The sequence below is a fragment of the Convolutriloba macropyga genome, chromosome 1, assembly GCF_964194025.1.
Source record: "Convolutriloba macropyga chromosome 1, txConMacr16.3, whole genome shotgun sequence".
NCBI lineage: Eukaryota > Metazoa > Xenacoelomorpha > Acoela > Convolutidae > Convolutriloba > Convolutriloba macropyga.
Window position 1 is genome coordinate 46,206,577 of NC_134468.1, and position 25,302 is coordinate 46,231,878.

Below are 25,302 nucleotides of genomic sequence, written 5' to 3' on the forward strand. Positions count from 1 at the left end.
AATCGAAGACATTATAATTTCCTTGCAACAATCAAAAGGTTTGAATTTCAAACAACTCGATAAATTATAAGAGTATCATCTGTGATTTGCGCAAATCCCTACTCCAAAAGTTGACGGTTTTGAACGTAAAAAATTTTGTTTGCTGGTTCTGTTTTAGTTGGGCAAAAACGACGAAAACCATTTAATTTTTACTTTTGTTATCGTCGGCAATTTCATTTTTGGAGCACAATAAATGGTCGGTATATTTGGTTCTCAAACGTCGGTATGACTGGTTTCAAATGTTAGAAAACGTCGGTATATTCATTTTTCAAGCGTAAGAAAACGCCGATGTGATTGGGTTTAACCCTTAAACCAAAAAACCAAAGATTAATTACAAATTGTTTGTCGTATTTATTCGGTGTTCTGGAGTAGGGATAAAATTACTTAGAGGTCCTTTGACGTATCATATGCACATTCATATGTGTCTTTGACAGACAACCAATTAGGTTTGTCTCTCTCCTCGTCAATGGCTTGGCATACGACGCTTCTCATCGTATTGCCGGAGCAGGGGCACGAATACAGGTGAAATTCATTCGATATCGTCTGGATGCAGGAACAGTTTCCACCCCCAAGAGTGGTCCGGTTATAGAATTCTGCAAAATCGAATCCTTTCACTTTTCCTTCTGTCCTGCCTGTCCACAGCTGAGTGGTGGAATTATACCTAAGGAGAAAAAATTTTATAAACCGAGGAAGTTCTTTCACTGCAAAATGATTCTGTTGTGTTGCATTTCACTAATTATTGAAGATAAACCTTAGTGAACTTCAGCTTTAACCGTGTTGAAGTTGAGGTTGTTCTAGATGAAGAGCAGCTGAACTTTACCATTACTGTAATCGAAATTGAAGCCTACACGTGAATTTAATTGTAAAATACAGAAACATATGAATTGCATTCATCTTTTCACTACCACGAAGAAAACGAAACACGTCTATTAGTTAATAAACGTGTTACTTTCCATCCTCTTCATAGATCATCTTTTCGATCCTCCGTAAGAAATCGGTGAAAATTTTCCTGTTGCTGATATAAATGCTAGACAGGGTTAAAATAGTGATAACGTTCACAAAATATTAAAACCCGGGACCGGATAATAGCCCCATAAAACTTAAGAAATATTATAATTATATATCTAGGAAAAGGTTCACATGAGGGTTTCAAGCTTGCAACCCCCTTTTGGAACAGCACAATCTGGGTAGCAGTGGTCAATCTGCAGATCCTTTAAGAGAAGATTACATTTGCAATGTAATCTTCTCTTAAAGATTAATTAATCTTCTCTTAAAGATACATTTGCAATGTAATCTTCTCTTAATTACATTGTGGGTAGGATGGCAATAGGTGGGACGATAGAGCGAAAATGATATTATTCAAGTTGCATATTGTAACACACTTATAAGCAGATTTAAGCACACTTATAATACAGCAAATAACTAGCCCGTTCCTGAAATTTGGTTCAGTCGTGATAGTTTTATGTCACGTTCAACTGACCTCTAAGAAAGTCGTGTTAAGAACACTTGATTTTGAACGTTGATAATGTTTCCCTAAATTATCAACAGCTCTCAAATCACACAGTAAAGCAATATTATTGTTTAGTATACAAAACAGATTGCTGATAAACAATATTCTTCTCTAAGCAAAATATTTACCAGCTCTATGTAAAAACTTTAAAAACAAATTGGAGAAGAAAGAGAAAGTTATAGAGGATACAATTGAAAAACTTACCAAGATGATGGAATCTTGTTTTTATATGGCAAATCGACAACAGGTAGGGGAAAAGACGGTAGAGGGTGGAGTCAAAGCAATGTCGAAATGAATGTAAATCAATAGGAACCCAGACAGAGGCAAACGAATTGGTTCCTCAATTCCCCTAAAACCAGAATTTGAAAATTTTGTGAACGGCAATAGCATGATAGGCAAGCATGAAATCGACAATGCGGTCCTATCGACATTGAATTCCATGCTTACTGAGTGTTCACTACCAACGAGAATATTAAGGTTCTGAACAAAAATGATCAAAAATCCCGAACTTCAGTGCATCAAGAGGGAACTAACATTGTGCTCAAGCACAATGTTAGTAGTAAATATGCGTCTGAATTTTTCCAGGAACACAAGAAACAGCTTGACTCGTGCGACAAAAAAACAATCCAGATATTTGTGTTTCTTGCTAAAAGCCAACATTGAAAACCGTTGAGCAGTATGGGGATAAAAGCGAAAAGATGACGAAACTATTATTTTTATTCCATCTCACTATTTCGATAAATCCACTTTCAAGATATGATTCCTTGATACTATTATTAAAAAAGTAAAAAAAAACATTAGAAAAGATATACGATATTGACTTGGATAACAATGGTATATTATCTTTTCTATTGATAATATGCATTTAAACTACAAGCATGGTGTGCTTTTTCTCAAAAAATTCTTTCTCTCATTTTCTATTAGCTTCAAATATTAGCATCTGTCCCAAAATACTATAGCATAACTATTAAGCTCCTTCATACAGTAACAACTCCAACCTTCAAAATAAACCTTATGACTACCCGCAAACAAACAGGAAAAATTTGATATCCTCTACATATAATTATTGGCTAGCTCAGAAGCAAATATACTCTGCGCATTATTATGACTAATCTTGTCAGAGATCATCATTCCCTTAAAAAATGCTTTTTGTTTGAAAAAACTGATGAATTAGAGTACTTTTGTTTGAATTATTTAAGGCAAATGACATTAACCATTTTCAGTTTGTCAACCTATAACAAAGTACTTTCCGCAGACATGATTAATTTTTATAGGTAATGAGTTTTTTTAATTCTTTTTTGAGTAGATTACTATCTTAACGCTGATTCTAAGGGCTGGTGGCATGTAAATAATTTCAGGACCTGTTTTTAATTAACACTGCTCTCAAAAGCTCTCAAAAATAGAGTCCGAACTGAAAATTTATCAATTAAATGTAAAAAGCATTCTGCAAAGATTAAAAAACTACGCACACTAGTACACGATTGGGGTCTGAAGTGTTTTTTTCTCACAAAGACCCAGCTTGGAGTTTGATGGTATGAATGTTTTCAAAACACAAAACGATACTTTTGTTTCAAAACTGGCCATACCCTCAGCTCAGAAAACCGGAATGAAAACCAGAAAAGTTGATGGAGTAATGATACTTCCTTAGACTTATTTCTTCAAAAAAATTGCAATGATTTAAATCTTTTGACATGAAAGTCGAGAGCGTTTGGGTCTCATTGAGAACACCAACTTGCACTCCCTTACTTTTGAATGTCAACTGTGATCCGATTAGACAAAATTGCCTGCATTTTTGTTCCCACTAGCGGATAACATTGATAATAATTACGAAAAACGAAATATAAATACTTCTGGTTGATTATAATTTTAACGATTTCGATAACATGTAAAGATCTAAGCCGGAAACAGTAACACTTCCGCTTGATTTGCATTTTGTGCATAGAACCACTCCAACTCTTGCAAACTGAAAGTCTTGTTGATTACATTTTTCATTGACTTCTCAACGACATTGAGATTTGAGATAACAATTTAAAAACTGATCACTTTGCTAATCTAAGTATGTTAGTTTTTTCAAAGAAACTGAAAACAGAATTGAAGATTTCTGAATAAGGTAAAAAAAAATGTGACTATTTTAAACCTTGAATAACTAGTTTAAGAAATGTTTTCGGACATTACTTAAAACAAACTAACAACCTGTTGAACTATAGTTTTTCTGCACATGGGAAATTTCAAAGGCCCCCCGCTTCCACTACAGATGTGGGACGTTTGCAGTTCTCAATCAAAACATTTTAATTCTCATTTTGCAGAGAAAAGTGTTTTTTTTTGTAAATTCTTGCTTAAAATTTTCTTGTTTTCCAACTGAACTTAAGCAAGTTATTCCACTGTACAAGAAATACGACCCTGAAAACATAAAAAGAATTATCGCCCAATTTACATTACCAGTGCCTCTCTGAAAACATTGCAACCATCTAGTGAAACCAATTTTGTCTATTCCGTCACGACAATAATCTACTGAGTAGAGTTCAATATGTTAATAGAAAAAGTCATTCAATCATTAATTACCTGTTAATTTGCACAGAATTCATAAAAAAACAGACATAATCAAATTCGTTACAGCAGCTCTCCTTGATCTATCCAGAGTAATTCAATCAATTACAAATCTTACATTCCAAGTTTGAAAACTTAGGTTTGAGGAAAAGGTTTGCTTACGACCTGCTTCCAATCTGTTATCATACAAAACTGCATATCAGAGGTGTACCAAAAGGAACAAAACTCGACCGCGTTGATTTTACCTCTACATTAGTGATATGGCAACAAGAGTTGACACGGAAATTGAACTTATACAATATGTTGACGATACGGTTATTCTAACTTAAGATACCTCCAATGAGAAAAGCAAGGTCAAGTTAAAACAAAATGCCAACAAAATAATACAATATTTTCAAGAAAACAATCTCACAAACAATACCACAAAAACTGAATTCAAGATTTTTGTTTAGAGAAAAAATATTTCATCGAACATATAATTATGAACTCAATTGCAATAGACGAGAAACTTGAAGTAAAATGATAAAACAACTGGGGCTCACAGAGACAGCAAATTAACGTTTCAAGAGAATTTTAAACATATCCTACGAAAAATAGCCCTGAGAAGAAAATAATTGCCATTACAGATTAATTCCACTGAAAACAACGAGACTCGTCTTGAACTCACTGATTTTAAATTATATTCAAAACTCAGCAATTATGACTCACGCACGCAGTTGAGTAAAATTTTACAATAAATTTGAAGAAAAATTATTTGGGCATAGCGGTCAAATCATTTTGAGTAGAGTTCAATATGTTAATAGAAAAAGTCATTCAATCATTAATTACCTGTTAATTTGCACAGAATTCATAAAAAAACAGACATAATCAAATTCGTTACAGCAGCTCTCCTTGATCTATCCAGAGTAATTCAATCAATTACAAATCTTTTATTCCAAGTTTGACAACTTAGGTTTGAGGAAAAGGTTTGCTTACGACCTGCTTCCAATCTGTTATCATACAAAACTGCATATCAGAGATGTACCAAAAGGAAAAAAACTCGACCGCCTTGATTTTAGCTCTACATTAGTGATATGGCAACAAGAGTTGGCACGGAAATTTAACTTATACAATATGTTGACGATACGGTTATTCTAACTTAAGATACCTCCAATGAGAAAAGCAAGGTCATGTTAAAACAAAATGTCAGCAAAATAATATAATATTTTCAAGAAAACAATCTCACAAACAAAACCACAAAAACTGAATTCAAGATTTTTGTTTAGAAAAAAATATTTCATCGAACATATAATTATGAACTCAATTGCAATAGATGAGAAACTTGAAGTAAAATGATAAAACAACTGGGGCTCACAGAGACAGCAAATTAACGTTTCAAGAGAATTTTAAACATATCCTACGAAAAATAGCCCTGAGAAGAAAATAATTGCCATTACAGATTAATTCCACAGAAAACACTGAGACTCGTCTAGAACTCACTGATTTTAAATTATATTCAAAACTCAGCGATTATGACTCACGCACGCAGTTGAGTAAAATTTGAAGAAAAATTAGTTGGGCATAACGGTCAAATCTTTTTCGAGAAAAACCTGAATCTGTTTGAGATTTTAAACGCAGCCGGAGTACTTACCGTAAAGTTTTTTTTTAAACAAAAATAAGACATTTTTTTTGGAAAAGAGAAATAAAATTGCGACCGGCTTTTACGAAGTGATCTCAACATCCATTAATCATTTGGGATCCTTAGGAGTCAAACAGAACAAAAAATTGTTCTCAAACTTAACGTTTCTTCTATCAAAATGCAGAACTCATTCGCCACATAAGCGACACTTGATTGAAATACTTGGTAAAATTAAAATTTAACACGGAAAAAATGTCCCAAACAATTTATAACTTGATTTGGCTCACATTATAATTGAAACCGTTGTTTGTGGAAAGTTGTTTGCTCAACTTGGCGTTACGCTAAGTTTGAGAGGGCTGAATTAGTCTTTTTGTTGAGTTGACTTATAAAATCGCATAAGTTTAGCGCATTTATTTTCTTTGAATTTTGAGACAAAAATTGAACTAACTGCTAATAGTTCTGTTTAATATTAATATAAGAAATTTGATTACTTTCAATTGTTTATTCGTTGAAAATAATCGGTACTCAGTGTTGCTCTTTTCACTTCAGCCACCCGAAATAAAGAAAAATTACCTGTACATTGTCTCAATTGTAGTAATTTCAATCTATCGTCCAGTCAAATATTTTGCCTTTACAGAAGTTTGGTGCAGCAAAGGTTTTTGCATTTTTTTTAAAAATTAACCTCCTACCGAATCCGTACTTTTTCCCGCATATTAAAAGTGATTTTAGACAACAAAACGTTCGAACACAGCTGCCTGCATTATTGTCAGCGCATTGAAATAAAATTATTGTTTAGTTAGGACTCCATGTTTGAACTTAAGTCCTGCCCATTTCTTAATTAGAGGCCTTGGAACCAACTTTTTTTTACTTCATTTTACAAAAAAGTTATAGAAATCAGATTAAACCTTGTAAACCATTTTTTGCCTCTCTTGCGGTGATATTTTCTAAATATGGTCCCAAACTGTTGACATTGTGATGCTATTGAAAAATAAACAATGAATGGTTATGTTTGCGCGACTTCAGTTCAGCAACAATAGACATCAGACAGCAAGAACTAACTTCTGAAACAAAAAAACTGATAATTTGTCAAATATCAAAAATGGTCAAAACTGAAAAATTTTACCAGTTGGGACCAAAAACTTGTACCCCCCGATTTTGAGAAGGGAAAACCTGAGCAACCCGAGGTTATAGCACAGGGTTAGGGTAACCTTTAATCTACTCATTTACCAAATGAACGTTATTGCAGCAAACCCATGTGTGTGTCTATTAGCACTTATATGGTGCAAAATTGCTATTTTAAATTATTTTGTAATTGTTTTTGCTCAATTTCTAAAATTTTTAATTTTTTGATACTCTATGTATTCATTAAAGGTCAAACGTCTTACAATTAAGGCATTTCGCGCTACGTAATGACCATCCAAGTTTATGTCAACAAAAACAAATTTTGCAGAAATTTGACGTGTTCTAGATAAATATTGACTTAAATCACTCTATCTGATGAACCGATCAGAAAAAAGTAACAATGATGTAATAAATGATATTTACCTGATTAATCTCAAATTGTTTGATTAGTGCAACCATAAAGTATTTAGAACTATTAGAAACTGCAACAAAGAGCTGTTGGATCTCAAATGGGACTATAATTTGATTGTTCATCATCTTTATTCTTTTATGCTAAGTTTTGCTATACCTTAAGATTTTCCGAGTTTCAAATTAGTTTAGTTTTCTTAAAGAAGTTAGCAACAGTACTAACATTTGCTGAAGCCTCGCAAAATTCAGAGCTAAGTTGATCATAGTTCATCATTAAGAAAATTCTTCACTTCAATCAAAATTTTAGTTACCGTAAGAACGCTAAGAACTGTTACCGCGAGAACCGTAAAAAGTTACCGTGAGAACCCTAAGAAATTGGATGACCGTAAGAACTGTAACACAATAGTTTTGTTTTTTCGGCACCAATGCTGGAATCAGGATGCGCATCTTTAGCTTTTCTAGCATCTATAACTGATTGAATAAAATCATCCAAATTTTTTTGGATTTTCATTTAGGAAACGATTATTTTTTGTACAGTTCATATCTAGATTGGTGCAAAAATTGAGTGAGAGTATTAAAAAACTCCATTTCAACATTTGAAACAATGCTATTTCACCAAGCTATTCTCACATTGTACTCTCTCATGTATTATTTAATAACAGCTTGATTAATGTTGAAGTTTTAAAAAGTAAGATGAAATTTAAAAAAATATTACTTCAGCCTCTCGGGAACTTTTAAGTCGCATTGTATGTATCCAAACATTTTAACATATCCCAATTTCGCTGGCGTTATTGGTGGCTAGCAAACATTTCTTCTTACGTTTTCTTTTTTTCAATTGTGTCTTTTTTGTAAATAATTTTCTACCATACACACAAAACTGTTTAAAATTAAACAAAATTGTATCCTTTGCTCTGCAAGTAACTCTTCTCCGCTTGTCATGTTCTTTTTGTTTAATTCTGTTCTGCCTTTCCTCCTCCGAGAGATTGATATCAACTTCCTGAAAACGAAAAACAACCAATGGCTTTGAAAATAGTTTTAGAATATCTGCATATTCCCCCTGCGCAAAAACAGTAATTTTTTTCCAGTTTCCTTGTTGTGTAGTACCTCTTAATATTACATTTGGGTCTTTGTGATTAAAGATGGGACACGATCATGTTCGAATTGTCTTTGTTCGGACCTTAAGTTCTTGAGAATCTGTATCAAGCTCACATCGTGTGTCAGGTTCAGGCGACAAATTCTGAAAGATTGAAGAAGATACATTTGACTTGCGTGAATGGCCACGGTAAACCTACAAATGTTCATCATTTTTATGATGATCTGATCAACTGCTGTTTTTCTGTTAAATTTAAAAGACTGCTCCTCAGCTATGTTTTCACGTATCTTGACATGTAAATCCTTCTCAACCTGAACAAAAGGACAATTCTGGTAGTTTGTTAACTTCTGGAGACAAAATTAGAAAAATTGGGAATGGTATATCCCGGTTTTAACGTATCAGTTTTCTTTTTATGGTAAAGATCCGTCATTTTTTGCATTCCTTCCAGCTTTTAATCAACATCCTTGTTGTACCACTTGACAAAATCTCTGAAAATAGTCATTGCCCCTGCCCTCAAACCATTTTCAGGTAATTGTATTTGTCAACTCCTCACGCAGGAGAACCTTACAACTTCATTTTTCCAGTGCTTTGTTTTGAGAAACTCCACAGTTCAGCATTTTATGAACTCACTTAAATCCTTATTCAGTGGACCATGTTCTCTCATTTTCGAAACGGAACACATGTAAGGAGAGAAACACATCGAGCTTGTTGGAAGAGACAAGCCAGTCATAGAGAACCTCTCTTTAAGTCTCACTTGTCTAGTATGCTTCAAAGAACGAACAAGCTCATGTAGTTCCTCCGAGAACGTTGAGGAACGAGAAGTTGTAGATGATTTAATTTAAAACATACAATTTTTTTGCGTTTTTAAATACACTAGGTTGAATATCACGAGCACTTTTGACATAGGTTACGATATCGGGCTTGTTGACAATTAAACGGAACTTCCCACTATGGAATCCAAGCACAGGTTGAGTTTTTACATAACGCTCAATGTGTTGCTGTATGACTAAATGCTGGTTTTACTTCAATTGGAAAAATTGCGTTGGTTTGTCGGCTATTCCCTTGTGATCAATAATGATATCGCGCGCTTGCAGTCTTTCTTAATTAAAACGTTTTTTGTACATTTCAACAAGTCTCCTTGCAATTGCTCCAGCAATCGTTATCTCAATTTTCGATATCGAAAATCAAAGGCGTTGGGTTTTATCAACTTGTCAACGAATAGGAGATGCGGTAATGTTAACTGCATGACCGGATTCTAAAGGGAAGCCAATAGACAAATTTGCTGCATTTTTCTCTAGCTCAGATGATGTGCGTAAAAATGAGCAGCTAAAACTCAGAATGAGAATACGTATTTCTTAAGTCTTTCTCTTTCTTTTCGATGCGAGAGAATCTGGGTCTCTGAAAAATCATTCAGGAAGAACAACATAGATTGATTTCATTGAAAACCTTGGAGAAAACGCAAATTTTCGCTACACCTTTAACCAGAGAAAATTGCCATTTTGTCTTCTCCCGATACTGAATACACGTATCCAATAAATCCAATTGGACAATGCCCCCAAGATAGCGTCTCCTTTGGAACGCTTTGGAACCGTGTAGGGAATACTTCTCATAAAAGGTGTTATTCTCGTGAGCGTAGAAGTGTCGATCGAACATATTTTGATTGAAGGATCGAGCTTGAACCAATAAAATTTGAATAACCAATAAAACTCGATGTCTCTCGTTGTCGATCTCCCTTTCGTCAAAGAACCCTGGTGCGCAATAATATTATGCTGTGGTTGCTCGCCGTATTTGTATAGTTCTTGCGATTCTATTTTTTTGGGCTTTTTCTCAATTTAATTCCCACTTCTAATGATATTCCACGATTTCTCCTAATGTGTTGTTGGAGGGATTAAAATTTTGAAAATCAGCTCAGTCTACAGAATGCACAGTAACCTTGGGAGCGTGATGCTTAACAAGAGGGTAGTTCAAGTCCCTCTTTTTGTCTGTAGAGAATTGTGGATATTTGGGATGTACAAAATATCCCACTAACACAAATTTTTTTTATCGTGACATATTACACAGCAATTAGTGTTTCAAACTTTGTTGGTTTTACCAGATGATCTCAATCAAGAACAATCATTGCAAAATTTTGTCCCGGACGAACTTGATCAAATTCAGGTAAAGTGGTGAGAAAACGATTCTGAAAATGAAAAAAAAGAGAGTGAAAGAAGTTATTCAATTACAGTTAGGATGTGTAGCTATGACTCGTCGTTCTATATAGGGATCTATGGAAATAATGTCATTTAAGTTTTAGGAAGCTTATTGCTATAAATCAAAAATTACAGAACCTAAGGAATTGACCAATAAGATTCTTCCATTTAAATTTTAGATCTCAGCTATGCATAAAATTCCACAAAAAATAACTTGAGAGACAAGGTCATTAGATCAAAATTAAATGATGCATGTCGCATAAATGCGGAGCAAACTTAGCAAAAAAAGTCGAAAAGTTTAATTTTGAGAACACTCTGAAAAGAAGGGCAAGTAAAACTAGCCCTCTTAAGAGTTAACAAATATTGCGTCAGCAAGTTTTATGTGTTTTAATCTGGCAAATTTGAACAAAGTGAACTATAGAAGTTTATTTCGTGCCATTTTAGTAAATTTTTTTCTAACAGTTCAACAACTCCTTTCTATTTTCTGAAGTAAAACTATCGTTAAATATTTAGCCAAATTGGCAGTAAAAAGTTGCTTAGGAAACGGAAAATGTAAAAAAAAACACTACAAGTTTCAGTCAAGTGCTTACAAAAATTTAAACCTCGTCAACTCCGTGGAAAAAATGAAACTCAAAGAATTCTCAATATGATACCACAAACCTCTACGATGAAGATATCGATCGGCCCAAATGGACTGAACAAAAAAATTAACTAACAAAATAATTGACTGAACAAAATAATTAACTATCCTAGATAGATATTTACTGGCTTCACAAATTTGATGACATATTTGGGAATTTTGTTATATAAAAGCGTTACAACAAATAAGCAAATTTCATAATTTCATCTAAATCCATTAATGTATTGTAGATGAGATAGCTCAGCGAAATAACTATTTATTGTTGCAAAATTTGTCGCAAATTCGGTGATTTCAGGAAAGTGATTGCTGTTTTCAGCAATGAATGCTGCAAAGTTGGTTAAAAATTCAACGCTAAAAAGTATCAGTCTATGCAAAAAGTGACCGCAATCAACCCATCCACCTCTAAAAAACGTATGATTTTTCAAGAAATTAAAATTTATTCAAAATTTTTGCGTGAAACCTCCTCTTTAGAGAATCAATAGACAATGGTTGGAATCTCCGCTAGCCAATCATTTTGTTCAATCAAAAGTATTGATCTTATTTCTATTTTTAGTTTTTCACTCACACTACCATCCTCAACAATCGGTGAACTAAAAGCCAAAAAACTCCATTTTTGCCTTCGTTTTCCATTTTTAATGGAATTTGCAATCAATGGAAACTTCGGCCAGGGAAGAAGAAAGCAACGAATCCAACCTGGCTCCGAGGAAAAAGCTGTTGCGTTGATCCCGTAAAATGCCACCAAACGCCATATCTCTGGGTCTGGTTTCCATGACAAAGAAGCCTCCAAACGTGTGATTGCAATAGTCCTCAGCATCTTGTATGCTGGACACTAAATGACTCATATTCCACTGAATCCAACTAGTGAACCAAATAGTCCTGTTAGTTGAACACGGTTGTCCTGGAATGCATAATGCAAAATCTGTTTTTTTTTCATTGTGAGTTTGAGCTCCAAGAGCAGATTTTTTTGCTTAATTTTTCCCTGTAACTAACACTTCTTTGCTTTAAGTTCCCCGACAAATATTTAAGCGCAATTATCTGACAACTCTTTACAAATGAAAGGCAGCAAATAAAGACTAAAATGCGTTTCAATTTTTTTTAAATTATGCCTTATGTAAGACAAAGCGCACTACCTTATAAAAAAGTTTTTATAATAAATCAACGTTCCAGTTGAATGATAGCTCAAAAGCCTTACCTTAAATAACTAATGGAAAATTTTCTTTTGTTTATGATGTCGAATTGGAACTGAATTGAATGTATCTATTAAAAATGTCAAAAATGATTTGTTGGGAAACATAAAACAAACTTTCAATTGACTGAATAGCATTATCACGTAAACTTTAGTTCTTATAGACGTAAGACAAGAAGAAAGACTACAAGACTGAAAATTTCTACTTCATTAGTGTGTCTTTGTCTCAAGGATTGAATATTGTAGCAACAGCTTTCATATGCACTTTATTCATTTTCTTTGTTTTCTGGAATTAAGTAACCACAAACCTGTTCATAGTAACACGACGATATTGAATTTAAATGTCTAACAAGGCGGCTGGCTAATGTGCGATGACACATAATTTTTTGACCCTACTCGTCCACAATTTTTCAGTTGTTTAGCAACTGACGCAGAGATAGACTGCCTCTGAGAAAGCAGTTCAAATTTTTGTATAAACTTCGATAGATTCTCAAAATTGGACAGACGTGTATCCAAAAAAGGGTTCAAATCAGTGAGGTCAATATTCTTCTTTTCCCTAGAGCCAAACCTCGAACAAACCAAACGACAGACATAAAATCAACCCTAGTGCAATTTCTCGATTGGAAAAAAATATCACGTGAACAAATAATTACGAAAAATAGACAAAAAATCATCATAAAATTTCTCCAATTTCGCTTTTTTCTTTAAATTCTAAGAATTCTAAATATTTCAATGTCAGATGGACACAATCAGACGTTTCAATTACGTCTTTTAAGATAACCAATTGAAACTGTCAGATCACAAATTAATTGATGACTGTAGTTTTTTAAGTTATTTCAACCGACCATACTTAACCAAAAGCCAAAAGTGATAACCGAATTTATACAACAATTAAAAATACTCAATTTTTGTGAAACATTAATTAGATTCAATTTTATATCTACCCAAAGACTCTAACTGAAAAATTCCAGATTCTGCTCTGCCTCATTATTGGCTTGAAAAACTTTAGTCAGAGAGGTTTAAAATCAGGCCAAAAAAACGGTGAGAACTTAAAATTTACTGATAATTTCTGGTAAAGTAATGGCTAGTCATAAACATTGTTAACTGCAATCTTTCACCAGCTTCTCTCAAGCCACAACTGCAGTCAATGAGACCTATCTTTACTCTGACTGCAGCTTACAAGTGTCAAAGTCAAGAAAATATCAGTTGCCTGTAGAAGAACTCTGACAACACCGTTTCAGAAAAGAACAATCAACCAATAGGACACAAACAGTGCATTTGCTAGATTAACTTGTTAATATATTGAAAACGAAACTATATCCTAAAAGAGCCAGCCCTGTATACAAAAGAGATAAAGACCAGCGAGCTCAATTTACTTCAATTCTCTACAACAAAGTCTAAAATAATTGCATCAAGCATCAAAAAGTCATTGTATCAAAATCTTCATTGTATGTTCACATTGTAAAAAATTGATATTTTTATCAACTAAACCATTAATTTCAAAAAATCTACAAATCAGCATCTATCCGTTTTCAAAATAAAGCTCGAACCACTAATTGTCTCAAACAGCAATTGCATTAATATTATGCTTGTTTTATATTTTTTGTCCATTGGGCTTCCAAAGCTCAATTTAGGCTTAAGAGTGTGTGCAGACATAGTAAAAATTGAGAATGCAGATTCAATTAGAGGTCACCCAAGATAGATAATCATAAACTAAGTCAAGAGAGAAATATTTGCTTTTATTACATACTAACCGCTGACTTTAACAGAGTAAATAACCAATCAAGTAAAACCTTATTTGCGAAGTATAAAGAAAAGAAAAGAAAAAAACTTGAACACCAATTTCTTAAAAATTGGATTCTAAAATCTGAAGACAGACTTTATCTTCACAAAATAACTGTTGAACTTTGGGAACAAGCGCATTTTTCAGTATGAAACAGTTAGAACTTTTTCTTATTGAGAATAGCATACAAGTCGGCAAAACATTATTGAGGGGCGAGGGTTCTTCAAAATTTGTTAAAATTTCGAAAAGCATCTGGTGTCAAATAGACACGCTGAGAAAGTTTTAATATAGGATCTAAGAAAGACGATCGGTTTTCTAACCAAATCGAATAATTGATATCAATTGAAAGAAAAATTGGGCTTTAGATTTGCCTCATTATCAACTTTTGACAACTATAGTAAATGGCATTGAACGGCAGTGGAACAAAAGTGAAACAAAAGATGTCGGAATCAACACTACTTTATTTCTTAAAACGTTTAAAGTGCAGTGATAAAATACATTGGCTAGGATATTCAGGAAATGGTAAATTTTTGAAATTTCTTTCATCAAATTACCTCGATCTCTCACTGCTCAGACGCCAACGATTTTACAGAAAATAAAACATGAAAAATTCAAAGCTCAAATATTCGCAAAACAAGTATAAACCATAAAAAAGAGACATGAGTCTTCCTGAACCTTGAAAGAACATTAGCGAGACATCTCAATAATGGCACTTAGTAGAGATACATTAAAAGAACCAAAAATAACAAAATCATCAAAAATTTTTTGATAACAAGTTTTTGCTAAAATAAACAGATTCAAAGTATTCAATGCCTAAGAGTTCAAAGGATTCAAAGGATTCAAAGTAAAATACAAATGCTGACTTTTCGTTGTATTCAATTAGGCCACACTAGAACTTCATTGAGAACTGTCATTATTGCCACTCAGTAGCAATACAATAAAGGGACAAAAAATTGACAATATTTAAATAAAACTTTAGTGAAAACATTAAACTTTTCACTAAAACAAGTAGTTTCAAAGTAATAAATCCATGAGTGATAACCTCTGAACAATAATTACAATCTCCTAGGCTCTCTGCGAACTTCAGGGAGAAATGTCATTATTGGGCCTCAGTATTTGGGACTTCATGAAGACCAAAAAAGAAACAATTAGTTTTAATGAAAATTTTTAGTGTCAAAATTTTTAGTCGCCCAAGGACCATATGAGAAAACATTAAATTTTCACCACTAAAACTATTGCGTTACAAATAGTATAGTTCGCCAAAAGTTCCCGACAAAAAACACAGATTCGAAGACAAATGACGGCAAATAACAAAACTGAAAAATTTACATCCAAATTGTAAAGGCTGCTCTCTTATCAAAGTCAAGGAAAACTTTACACCGCCCAGTTCATTTCAGCGGTTTCAAATCTGTCCGGATATTGTGTTTTTGCAGTTAACGTTTGTGAGCTGTATTATCTGCTATACTGTAGATTACCGTTGCATTACTTGTTGCTCTATTACTTCTGATAACTAATTGCTTAGCTTTGCTGTTTAACAAACTTATTTCTCTGAGAATAAAAAAATAAATCAAACTGAAACAATCAAATTTTTGTTGAGTTTTTATTAATAACTCAAGTGATTAATCGAATATAAGAAATCTGTTCCTGCAAATTGTAGTCCTATAACTTGGCTATAAAAATGCGAAGTTTCAACCTGCTACAGTTAGTAGTTGTAAAACAGATTTTTTTTACCACTTGCGAATCTGATAATGATAATAGTTTTCCAACTTCAAAGTTAGCAAGTCTCTCTATGGATGTCAAAAACACCAATGTTGAACTAGGGTAGGCTTCGTTGAAGCCAGTAAGAGAAACTGACTTTATGCTTTGCGCAAAGGTTCTCTTACTTAGGAACTTCGTTCCTCAGAAAGAAAGTTTTGAGAATATCAAAGTCAATTCTCTTTTCACAATTCAATGTATTTTTAAAACTGTTCAATCAGTAATATGATCTGCAGAAACAAATCACGGTAACAAGTAATTTACCGCTTACAAAAGCATGCTTCAGCACGCACTGTATGTCAGTTTAATAAGAAAAAATTAACAAGTTTCAACTGATTTTTGGTAGTTTTTCGAGCTCTATTTATGATGCCGTACATGTCAAAATTACATCACTGATTGGTTGTAGATCACTTTGTTGTAAGATTTTCTAAATACACTGAGTTTAGGGTTCGGGATACCTTATACGGTGCTCCGCACTCTCTGAATTGGTGTGAAAACCGCAAAATTTATCGAATCTGGCTTACAAAGTTGGGTATATCCTACTCCGTTTGAGCTAAATTTGTACAATTGTGAACACTTGAATACGTGTTAATAATAGGTTAGTTCGAGTTTGATTTTTCAGTTTAGCTTCATGTATGACGATTGTGTACTAATGATAGTTACAAAAGATAAATGTTGAACAAAGTGAACAAAACCGTATGGCTTCGATAGAATGTAGCATTAAATTTCGCTTTGTCATACTTTTCCAGCTTTAATGCTTGAAATGGCCTTGAAGAGCTGTTCAATTTGGTTGTTAAGTTTGTAAGCTCAGTCACCACATCGCCAGCTCTGTTTTCCAACGCGAAAACATCTCTTCCAGGTAGTACTGGGGATAGCTTCACTACTGGTCTCTTATGAACTCCGTCGTTCGTTCAAACTATCGCTGATCGAATCACAAAGTCAGACCCATCGATGGTCTCCGTTTCTCAAACTAGATTGTAATATCTACGCTTATTGCTGTCTTCGATCAGCCAAACGAGATCGCCTTCTTTAAGGATTTCGTTCGCCGTAGATCGCCATTTGTCATTGATTCTTTACGAAATCTGTCCCCTATGAGATTTGATAGGCCTGAGTTTGTGGAAAGTGCTTTCGATGATTGAAAAATTCCTCTGCGCATGGTAGGTAGGGTAAGCAGACGTTCCTGTTGCCAAGCAAGAAATGATTGGGCTTAATGCTTCCAAGTCATTATCATCTGAAATGACTGGAGTCAACGGTCTTGTGTTCAACGTCTGCTCTACAGTACAAATCATTGTTGTAAAACGTCCTCGATAACTGATCTGTTCCCCAAAACTGCATACATTGCTTTCTTGCAATTTCTCACCAACCACTCCCATACTCCTCTATAGTGAGGTGCTGCGGGTGGGATGAAATTCCATCTGATTCCTCGTTGAATTAGATGTTCTTCGATACTTTCTTTGTTCCATGCCGCAACGTACTCTGCAAATTCGTTTTCAGCGCCAACAAAGTTTGTCCCGTTGTTGCCGATGATCTTACTCGGTTTGCCTCTTCGCGCAATAAATCTCATTGTTGCATTAAGACAAGTATCTGTCCAACTTGGGTTCAACGTTTATGTGCACCGCTCTCATAGTTAAACATGTAAGAGACAACACCATCGCTTTTCATTTTTTCGCCCATTCCTCACAATGACAGGGCCAAGATAGTCAACTCCGACATTTGTAAAGGCTGTTGAAGCGTCTAACCGCTCTTCGGGTAGGTCTGCCATTACTGGTGCTATCATTTGTGCTCTGCCTTTTCTGCAGGTAACGCACTTGTTCTTGATTGATCTCAAGGCTTTTTGTATGCCTAGGATCCACATCTTCTGCTGAACGATGTTTTTTAATGCTCAGTGCCTTCGTGTTGATCATCCTTGTGCTGGTTTCGCAAGAATAATTCAACCGCATGATGTTTCCAATATATCAATATTGGATGTTTTGCGTTGAAGTCCAATTGACTTTTTCCTATTCTGCCTTTGGCTCCGTCAGTCCTTCTTCGTCTAGGAAGGGTGAGAATTGTTAGATTTTGCTGACTTTTGGAATTTCCTTTTCAACTTTGAGAGATTTCATCTCTCCACCAGACTGTTCTTGCTGTAGTAACTTGAAGACTGTTGCTTTTGGCTTTTTCTCTTTCTTCAATGCTGACTACATTTACTGCTTGTTTGTATTTGCTCAATGCTCACTGTACGCATGCCACTGTACTCACTCGTCCGTTAAAGTTACTGAATCGTTACCACTGAATAAGAGCTTTCTTTTCGTTAGCCTTTATCATGAAGACTGGCGAGGTTATATTCTCTTCATCTGAGGCAAAGATCAGGTTTACTTGCTCTGGCCATTTACTCTCTGGTCGCCTCAACCGGGCCGGCCCAGTGAGCCACTCACTTCTCTTGAGTTCCTCAATGTTGATTGCTCTGGTGCTAATGTCCGCTGGGTTGTTAATACCACTCACATGTTTCCACTGTGAAACATCAGTTGTATCCAGTTTCTCAGAAATTCGATGGGCCACAAACAGTTGTTGCTTACGATGGGAACTGCGTATCCACTGCAATACTGTAGTTGACTCTGACAAAAAAATGCAACTATTTACATTCATTTCATGTTACTTGATTGTCTGTTCCTTCAACCTCACTGCCAAGACTGCTGCTTGCAATTCCAATCTTGGTATTGAAAGATGCCTCATCGGTGCCACTCTGCATTTTCCAATGACAAATGCTAAGTCAGCTGGGTATTCTTTCAGTTGTGAATGTAGAAAGGCTACTGCACACATTGTGTCTTCAGATGCGTCAGCAAACACCTGAAGTTCGGTTTTATCCCTCTCCCTGTTAAAGTATCTTCTATCGATGCTTGTTCCAGCTACAATTGGAAGTTGTTGTTTCCATCTCAGGAATTCTTCTTCTTCACCCGGCTCCACTTTGCTGTCCCAATGTTGTCATTTCTTAGTCCAGATGCCTTTCAGAAATTGTCTCATGTGAACACTGAACGGAGCAAACAATCCGATCGGGTCGAACACTGAAGATACTAGTGACAGAATCTTCCTTGGATTATAGGTGTTTCAAGTTCTTGTTCGTGCCTCTGCACACTTGAATACTAGCATCACGTAACGGTCCATTGCAGTCCTAGCACTGAGAATCCCTCCGTATTGGGTTCTACTTCGACGTGCTTCGTGTTACTGATTGATTTCAAGTCTTCTGGGACTGCATCGGTGACTGCATCATTGTTGCTTATCCGCTTCTTAAGTTCAAATCCATGTTGTGAGAGAAGAGGTTGTAGTTGATTGAAGACTTCAATTGCTTATTCATGGGTTCCTACTGATTTGATGAAATCGTCCATGTAGAAGTTGTTTTGTATTGCCTTTGCTGCAATGGGATACTCTATTTCGTTGTCTGGTCCAACCCGCTTGAGAGCGTAGTTTGCACAGGTTGGAGAAGTTTTAGCTCCAAATACATGACGTTGATGTTCGTATATCTGAACAGGTTCGTTAGTTCTTGGACGCCATAAGAACCTCAAGCAACTTCTATCCTGTTCGGGAACTTGCGCTTGTGAAAACACCGATTCGATTTCAGCTGTCAGGGCTATTGGTCCTTCACGGAATCGGAACATTGTTCCAATCAACCTTTGTAGCAGATCAGGTCCTGCTAGTAGCTAATCATTTAGATATACTTCTTTGTATTTTGATGCAGCATTGCAAACACGTCCTACTTTGCCAGGCTTTTTCGGGTTTAGCACTGGATGGTGTGGCAAATACCATTCTTTCTCAAGGGTATCTTTCACTTTGAACTCCAATATCTTTACGAATCCGTTTTCTTCATCTGTAGCTATTGATTGTTGATACAATCTCTTCAGTTTGGGGTCCCTTTGGAATCATCGCTCCAGTGAGTTAAGCTGACCAATGGTTGAGCGTAGTTGTTTGATAGGTTTGGCTCTGGTTCACTCCACAGCATTTCCACTTCGTACCGCTCGCCTGTAAACTTCGCCGTACTGTCGAGCCTGTAGTTCTTTATTTGACTGACTCGAAACGTTGATTTTGGAAGCATAGGTTTCTATGTCCCACCAGGTTTGGATATTTCAAATCTTCCGTGATGGCGAAACATTTTATCTTCTTTTACCCGTCATGGGTCCACTGACTACCCATTCTAGCTCTGTTAGAACGACGAAAGGTTCACTTCGGGTTCCTATTTTGTAGTCCAATGGGCGTTGTAGCTCAAAAGCATCTTGACCAAGTATGATGCCAACTTCCATCAAGTTGAAGATTTTGTAGAGTAGAACACTCAAGTGATTGAAGCTTTGCCTCAGCTTGCTGTAGTTTTAGTTTTTGTTTCCCAAGGATATTGACGGGTATGCAAACGCTTCGATTGAGTGAACCTTTGAATGCGGTATCTTTAATTTGAGAGGAACCTTTTCTGTCTTCAGATCCTTTGTTCCGTGTATGCCAGCTCTGTTGAGCGTCACATCGATGGCTTGGTTTCGTAACTTCTCTTGTACACTTTTTTCGATGAATGAAACCGTTGATCCACTATCGAGGAAAGCATATGGGTTCAACCTGATAACACCATTCTGTAATGGGACAGGAACTATCTGATGAAAGCTTGTGACTTCGTTTGACTGCGTGATTTCCCTCGTCTTTTTGGATTACTGTGTGTAGCAATCGGTTGTGTTTCTTGAGGCATCCATTGATGCTGCACGCATTGACTTTACAATCTTTGATTGCATGTCCTTAACATGTGCCTAAACATCCGTAACATAACCGTTGCTTCCTCACTGCTGCATACCGATCATTCACACTCCTGTTCTTGAATAGTGGAGAGTTCCATATCTTATGAGTGCCCTTAGCTAGTGGACAGTGATCACTTTGCATTTGCTGCATTTGCTTCGATTCTTTCACGTTCGAACTTGAAGTCTCGAACTCCGGTCTTCTCTTTGCTCTCCCTTGAAAGCTGAAAATCTTTCGTGCACGAATGCTATCCTAGATAGCTTTTTTTCAAATATAATCAGGATCAGGACCAGCCAATCTTCACATTTATCATCAACATAGAACCACCACTTCTCTTTGAGAACTTAAGTAGTTAATCTATTGCCATATAGATTTTCAAGCTTGATTGCAGATAACCAATCTGCTTGTACTCTTTTAGCACATTCACAAAGTTTGAAACAATAACTGAGAAAGTGATCAGACCTGTTGAGTTGTGAGGTTTCACATTACTTGCTTTGCGAAGACTCTCCAGTTGTGCATCAATGATCACATCAAGCCTTCCAAACTTCCTCTCAAGAATGCTCAATGCAGCACCTTAGAACTGTCCAGAGTAGCTCATTTCAGAGATTGCTCACCTTACCCTGCCTGTCAGTAGAGTCTTCAGGTGGCTCATGTTCTATGAGTCTGGTATTGGGCGTTGATCCACTGCAGTAATGAACATAATAGACCACTCCGGCCATTCGAGAGTGTTTTCGTCGAAGTTGTTCAACTTCAGCTTTGGTAGGTTACTGCTACCTGAATAACCTCTGTTGTACCGTAGACAAGCTCGGGGGAAACGTCCCGGTCTTCAACACCTGAGGAACGGTTTGTCGTGAACTGCAAAATCGCTAGAAGTGACTAGGTCTGTTCACTTCAGGGGTTACTTCGAAGCGAGCTGTTGATCGATCTGGTGTTAGAAGGTGGTCGGTTCTACTGGCCCAGTCTGAGATATCTCTCTTCTTTGGGGTCCAGTTGAAGAGTGACTTGTCTTGAGGACCAGATGATTGGGAACGGAGATCATCATTCTTTAATGCTGTTCTGTTCACTTTGCGCTCTAGCTCACGCTCTTCCTTCAGTAGTTTATGCTTAGTTTCCAGTTCCTTCATTTGAATTTCCAGCTCTAACTTCCTCCACTCGAACCATGCCTGTTCCAGTCGCATCTTGGTTTCGAATTCAATATAGAATTTCTTCATCCTCTCCTGACATCTTTGCTTTGCTGAGGATGTTTCCGAAACATTCTCCGTCACTTGGCCGTCTGCTAATGCTCTGTTTTGTACTGTTTGAGCAACTGGGTTGTCCGTTAGGTAGTTTTTGTTGCCCTTGCTATCGTTCACTGCATAGGTTGAGATGCTTTGCTCTGCATTCATTGCTGGTTGTGTGCCTTGCTTATATATGCAAGCCAATGATAGTCCAAACTTGCTTTGCGCTTCCTTGCTTCTTTCAGATGTTCTTCAACAAAAGTTGCTTGGTAGGGCGCAAGCTTGTTTTGGCGCTGTAGTTGTTTGGGTATTTGTTCCTCTAGAAGTGAACAGTCAGTTGGTAGAGTACCTTTAGTTCGTTGGATCGATCCGAATCTTCAATTATTTTGTAGCAAAGCCTTCGTTTAGTGTTAACATCTTCGAATAAGTCTTAAAACTTCTTGTCGTACCTTTGAACTGTTAATTGTACCTCCTCTCTGCTGGTTGTGCTTGAATTGGTTGGTTGCTGTTTGGTTTTGCTTTGCTTATTCCGCTTAAGCGAGATTAGCTCTTCAAAGTCTTTTGTGAATTGCACTCGCTCCTTTCTCCCTGCCTGACTGGCGTTGCGCTGTAGGTTTGTTTGATTCTCTTTAAGGGGTGCCTTCGGCACTCTCTTCATCAATTTTGATAGCAGATTGCCTTTTACTGTCTGGGTCGGCGGACCAAATGTAACGGCTGCTCTCATATCAAAGTCAAGGAAAACTTTACACCCACCAGTTCGTTTCAGCGGCTTCAAATCTGCCCCGATATTGTGTTTTTGCAGTTAATATTTTGAACTGTATTATCCGCTATACTGCAAATTAACGTTGCATTACTTGTTGCTCTATTACTTCTGTAACTATTCTGCTCTATTACTTCTATAACTTATTTCTCTCAGAATAACCAAATAATTCAAATTGAAACAATCAAAACTTTCTTGAGTTTTTATTAATAACTCAAGATATAAATCGAATATAGAAATTCATGTTCCCACAAATTTTAGCCCTAAAATTTGGTCATAACTATGTGAAGTTTCAACCTGCTACAGTTAGCAGTTCTATAACAGGACTTTTTAGCAGTTGCGAATCTGATAAAGTCAAAAGTTTTCTAACTTCAAAGTTAGCAAGTCTCTCTATTGGATTCAATAACACCAATGTTGAACCAGAGTAGGCATCATTAAAATCAGTAAGAGAAACTGACTCTATGCATTGCCCAAAGTTTTTCTTACTTAGGAACTTCGTTCCTCAGAAAGAAAGTTTTGAGAATATCAAAGTCAATTCTCTTTTCACAAGTCAAGGTAATTTTAAAACTGTTCAATCAGTAATATGATCTGCAGAAACAAATCACGGTAACAAGTAATTTACCGCTTACGAAAGCCTGCTTCAGCACGCACTGTATGTCAGTTTAATAAGAAAAAATTAACAAGTTTCAACTGATTTTTGGTAGTTTTTCGAGCTCTATTTATACTGCCGTACATGTCAAAATTACATCACTGATTGGTTGTAGATCACTTTGTTGTAAGATTTTCTAAATACACTGAGTTTAGGGTTCGGGATACCTTATACGGTGCTCCGCACTCTCTGAATTGGTGTGAAAATCGCAAAACTCATCGAATCTGGCTCACCAAATTGGGTATCTCTTACTGCGTTTGAGCAAAAATTTGTGCGATTGAGAACACTTGAATACGTGGCAATAATAGCTTAGATTGAGTTTGAGTTTCAGCTTAACTTTATATATGACGATTGTGTACTAATGATATTTACTAAATATAAATGTTGAACAAATTGAACAAATCCGTAAGGTTTCGATAGAATGTAGCATTAAATTTCGCTTGTCATGCTATTCTAGCTTTAATGCTTGAAATGGCCTTGAAGCGCTATTACATTTTGGTTGTTAAATTTGTAACCTCAGCCACCACACAAATCCAAACTTCTTTCTGAAAAGCCATGATAATACAAAATTAATTCCTGCTATCGCCTCAGGGTGCTTAAAGACCGGAAGAATTCAAATTAGAAAAAATAATTGGTCAAAAATTGATTAGAATTTTTAAACAAAGTCCAAAAATATGAACCAAATCAGCGTGAAGAGTAAAAATTTCACAATTATCCTTTCGATAACTTCTCGAAAAAAAAAACAAAATTTTGAGAATATACTTTTTATTTTCATACTCTCTGCTGGTCGGGCTTTCTAGTGATACCACTCAGAACTCTCCCCGATAAATATATCGATTGGTGAAAATAGACTGAACGTTTAGTTGATAGTTGAGTAGATAGTTCCTTTCCCCATAAGTGGGTTCCGAACAAAATTCTGTTTTCTTTAAATTCTGTCGAATTAAAGTGTTGTTTAATGTTATTAAAAAAAATTGACAAATGCGAGTGTATATATTTTCCTAAAAGTTGTGAAGTCAGTAAAGAACCAAGTCAAAATAAAAAAAAGGAAATTGTTTCAATGACTTTCCAACAATAGATCGATTGAGAATTGGGTTGTCAATGGATTGGGTCGTCCAAGGAAAAGTGAACAAAGTATAAAAACAGTGAATTTTCTCAAAAATGCGGTTCCCTAGACACTTGTAATGTATATATTATGTCTGAATCTTTTGGAATTACTCTGTGTTAGTAATAATGCCGGAAAACAATGGTGTGGCTATATTAACCTCCATGTGACCTATATGTCCATGAGTAACACTGGAGGCGATAGTGCTTTATGATGCTGTTTGCACTTCTCTCCAAATTCGTAGAACCTGTCGCCCAGTTGCCATAGGAACAATCGTCTCTCTTCAAATTGATCTGGCAAACTTCTTTTGCACTATCTGTATCGTTTTGAATATCAATCTCAACCCCTTTGTCCTAAAGTTACAAGTGGAAAATTGACTGGGCAAATTAAGATCCCAGATTTCCCGGAAGGTTATTAGAGGGCGACATAAAATTTCCAGTTTCCCCACTAAGTTTACCGGGATACTCAAGAGTCCCCTGTTTTCCCTGTAAAAAATCGGAGAAAATGTAGAATTCCTGGGTTTTCGAGCAAAAAGTCCTGGGATTTTTCGAGGCTCCCGGGTTTCCCGGCTGGATATCAGGGAATTATTTTACTGGATAAACAGCCTTCAAAAATTGATAGCTTTTACATTTTGTCGGTGAATTTCTCTGCGATTGTCTATACGATTTAGTTTAATCTAAACATATATGTAAAGCTGATTAGATGCTTGAAAGTTCTGCTCAAAGTCTTTACAGTCCTGGGCAGACTGTCATGTTAAAGAAGAATTTGTTAAGAGAACAGGCGAATGGGTTCACAACAGACAATCATGCATAGATGGAATGATCCAAGCAAAGTGGAGCATTGGATGCCTGCATTGACGACAAGAATTGATTGATATAGCTCCCTCAAAACCAGATGCAATGGAACAGCAGAAATGACAATGGATCAGATTGCACTCTTAT

At 35.8% G+C, this 25,302-nt stretch overlaps 1 protein-coding gene across 1 annotated transcript; it reads right to left on the reverse strand.

Moving 5' to 3' along the window:
* Positions 1-423: 423 nt before the first annotated feature.
* Positions 424-24,688, reverse strand: LOC142342091 (uncharacterized). Its single transcript, XM_075393314.1, has 3 exons — positions 24,522-24,688; positions 11,860-12,064; positions 424-700 (listed from the first exon to the last, which is right to left on the reverse strand). Exons 2-3 carry the CDS (start codon positions 12,006-12,008, stop codon positions 424-426), a joined length of 426 nt encoding a protein of 141 aa, XP_075249429.1. The 5' UTR covers positions 12,009-12,064; positions 24,522-24,688.
* Between the last annotated feature and the right edge of the window lie 614 nt (positions 24,689-25,302).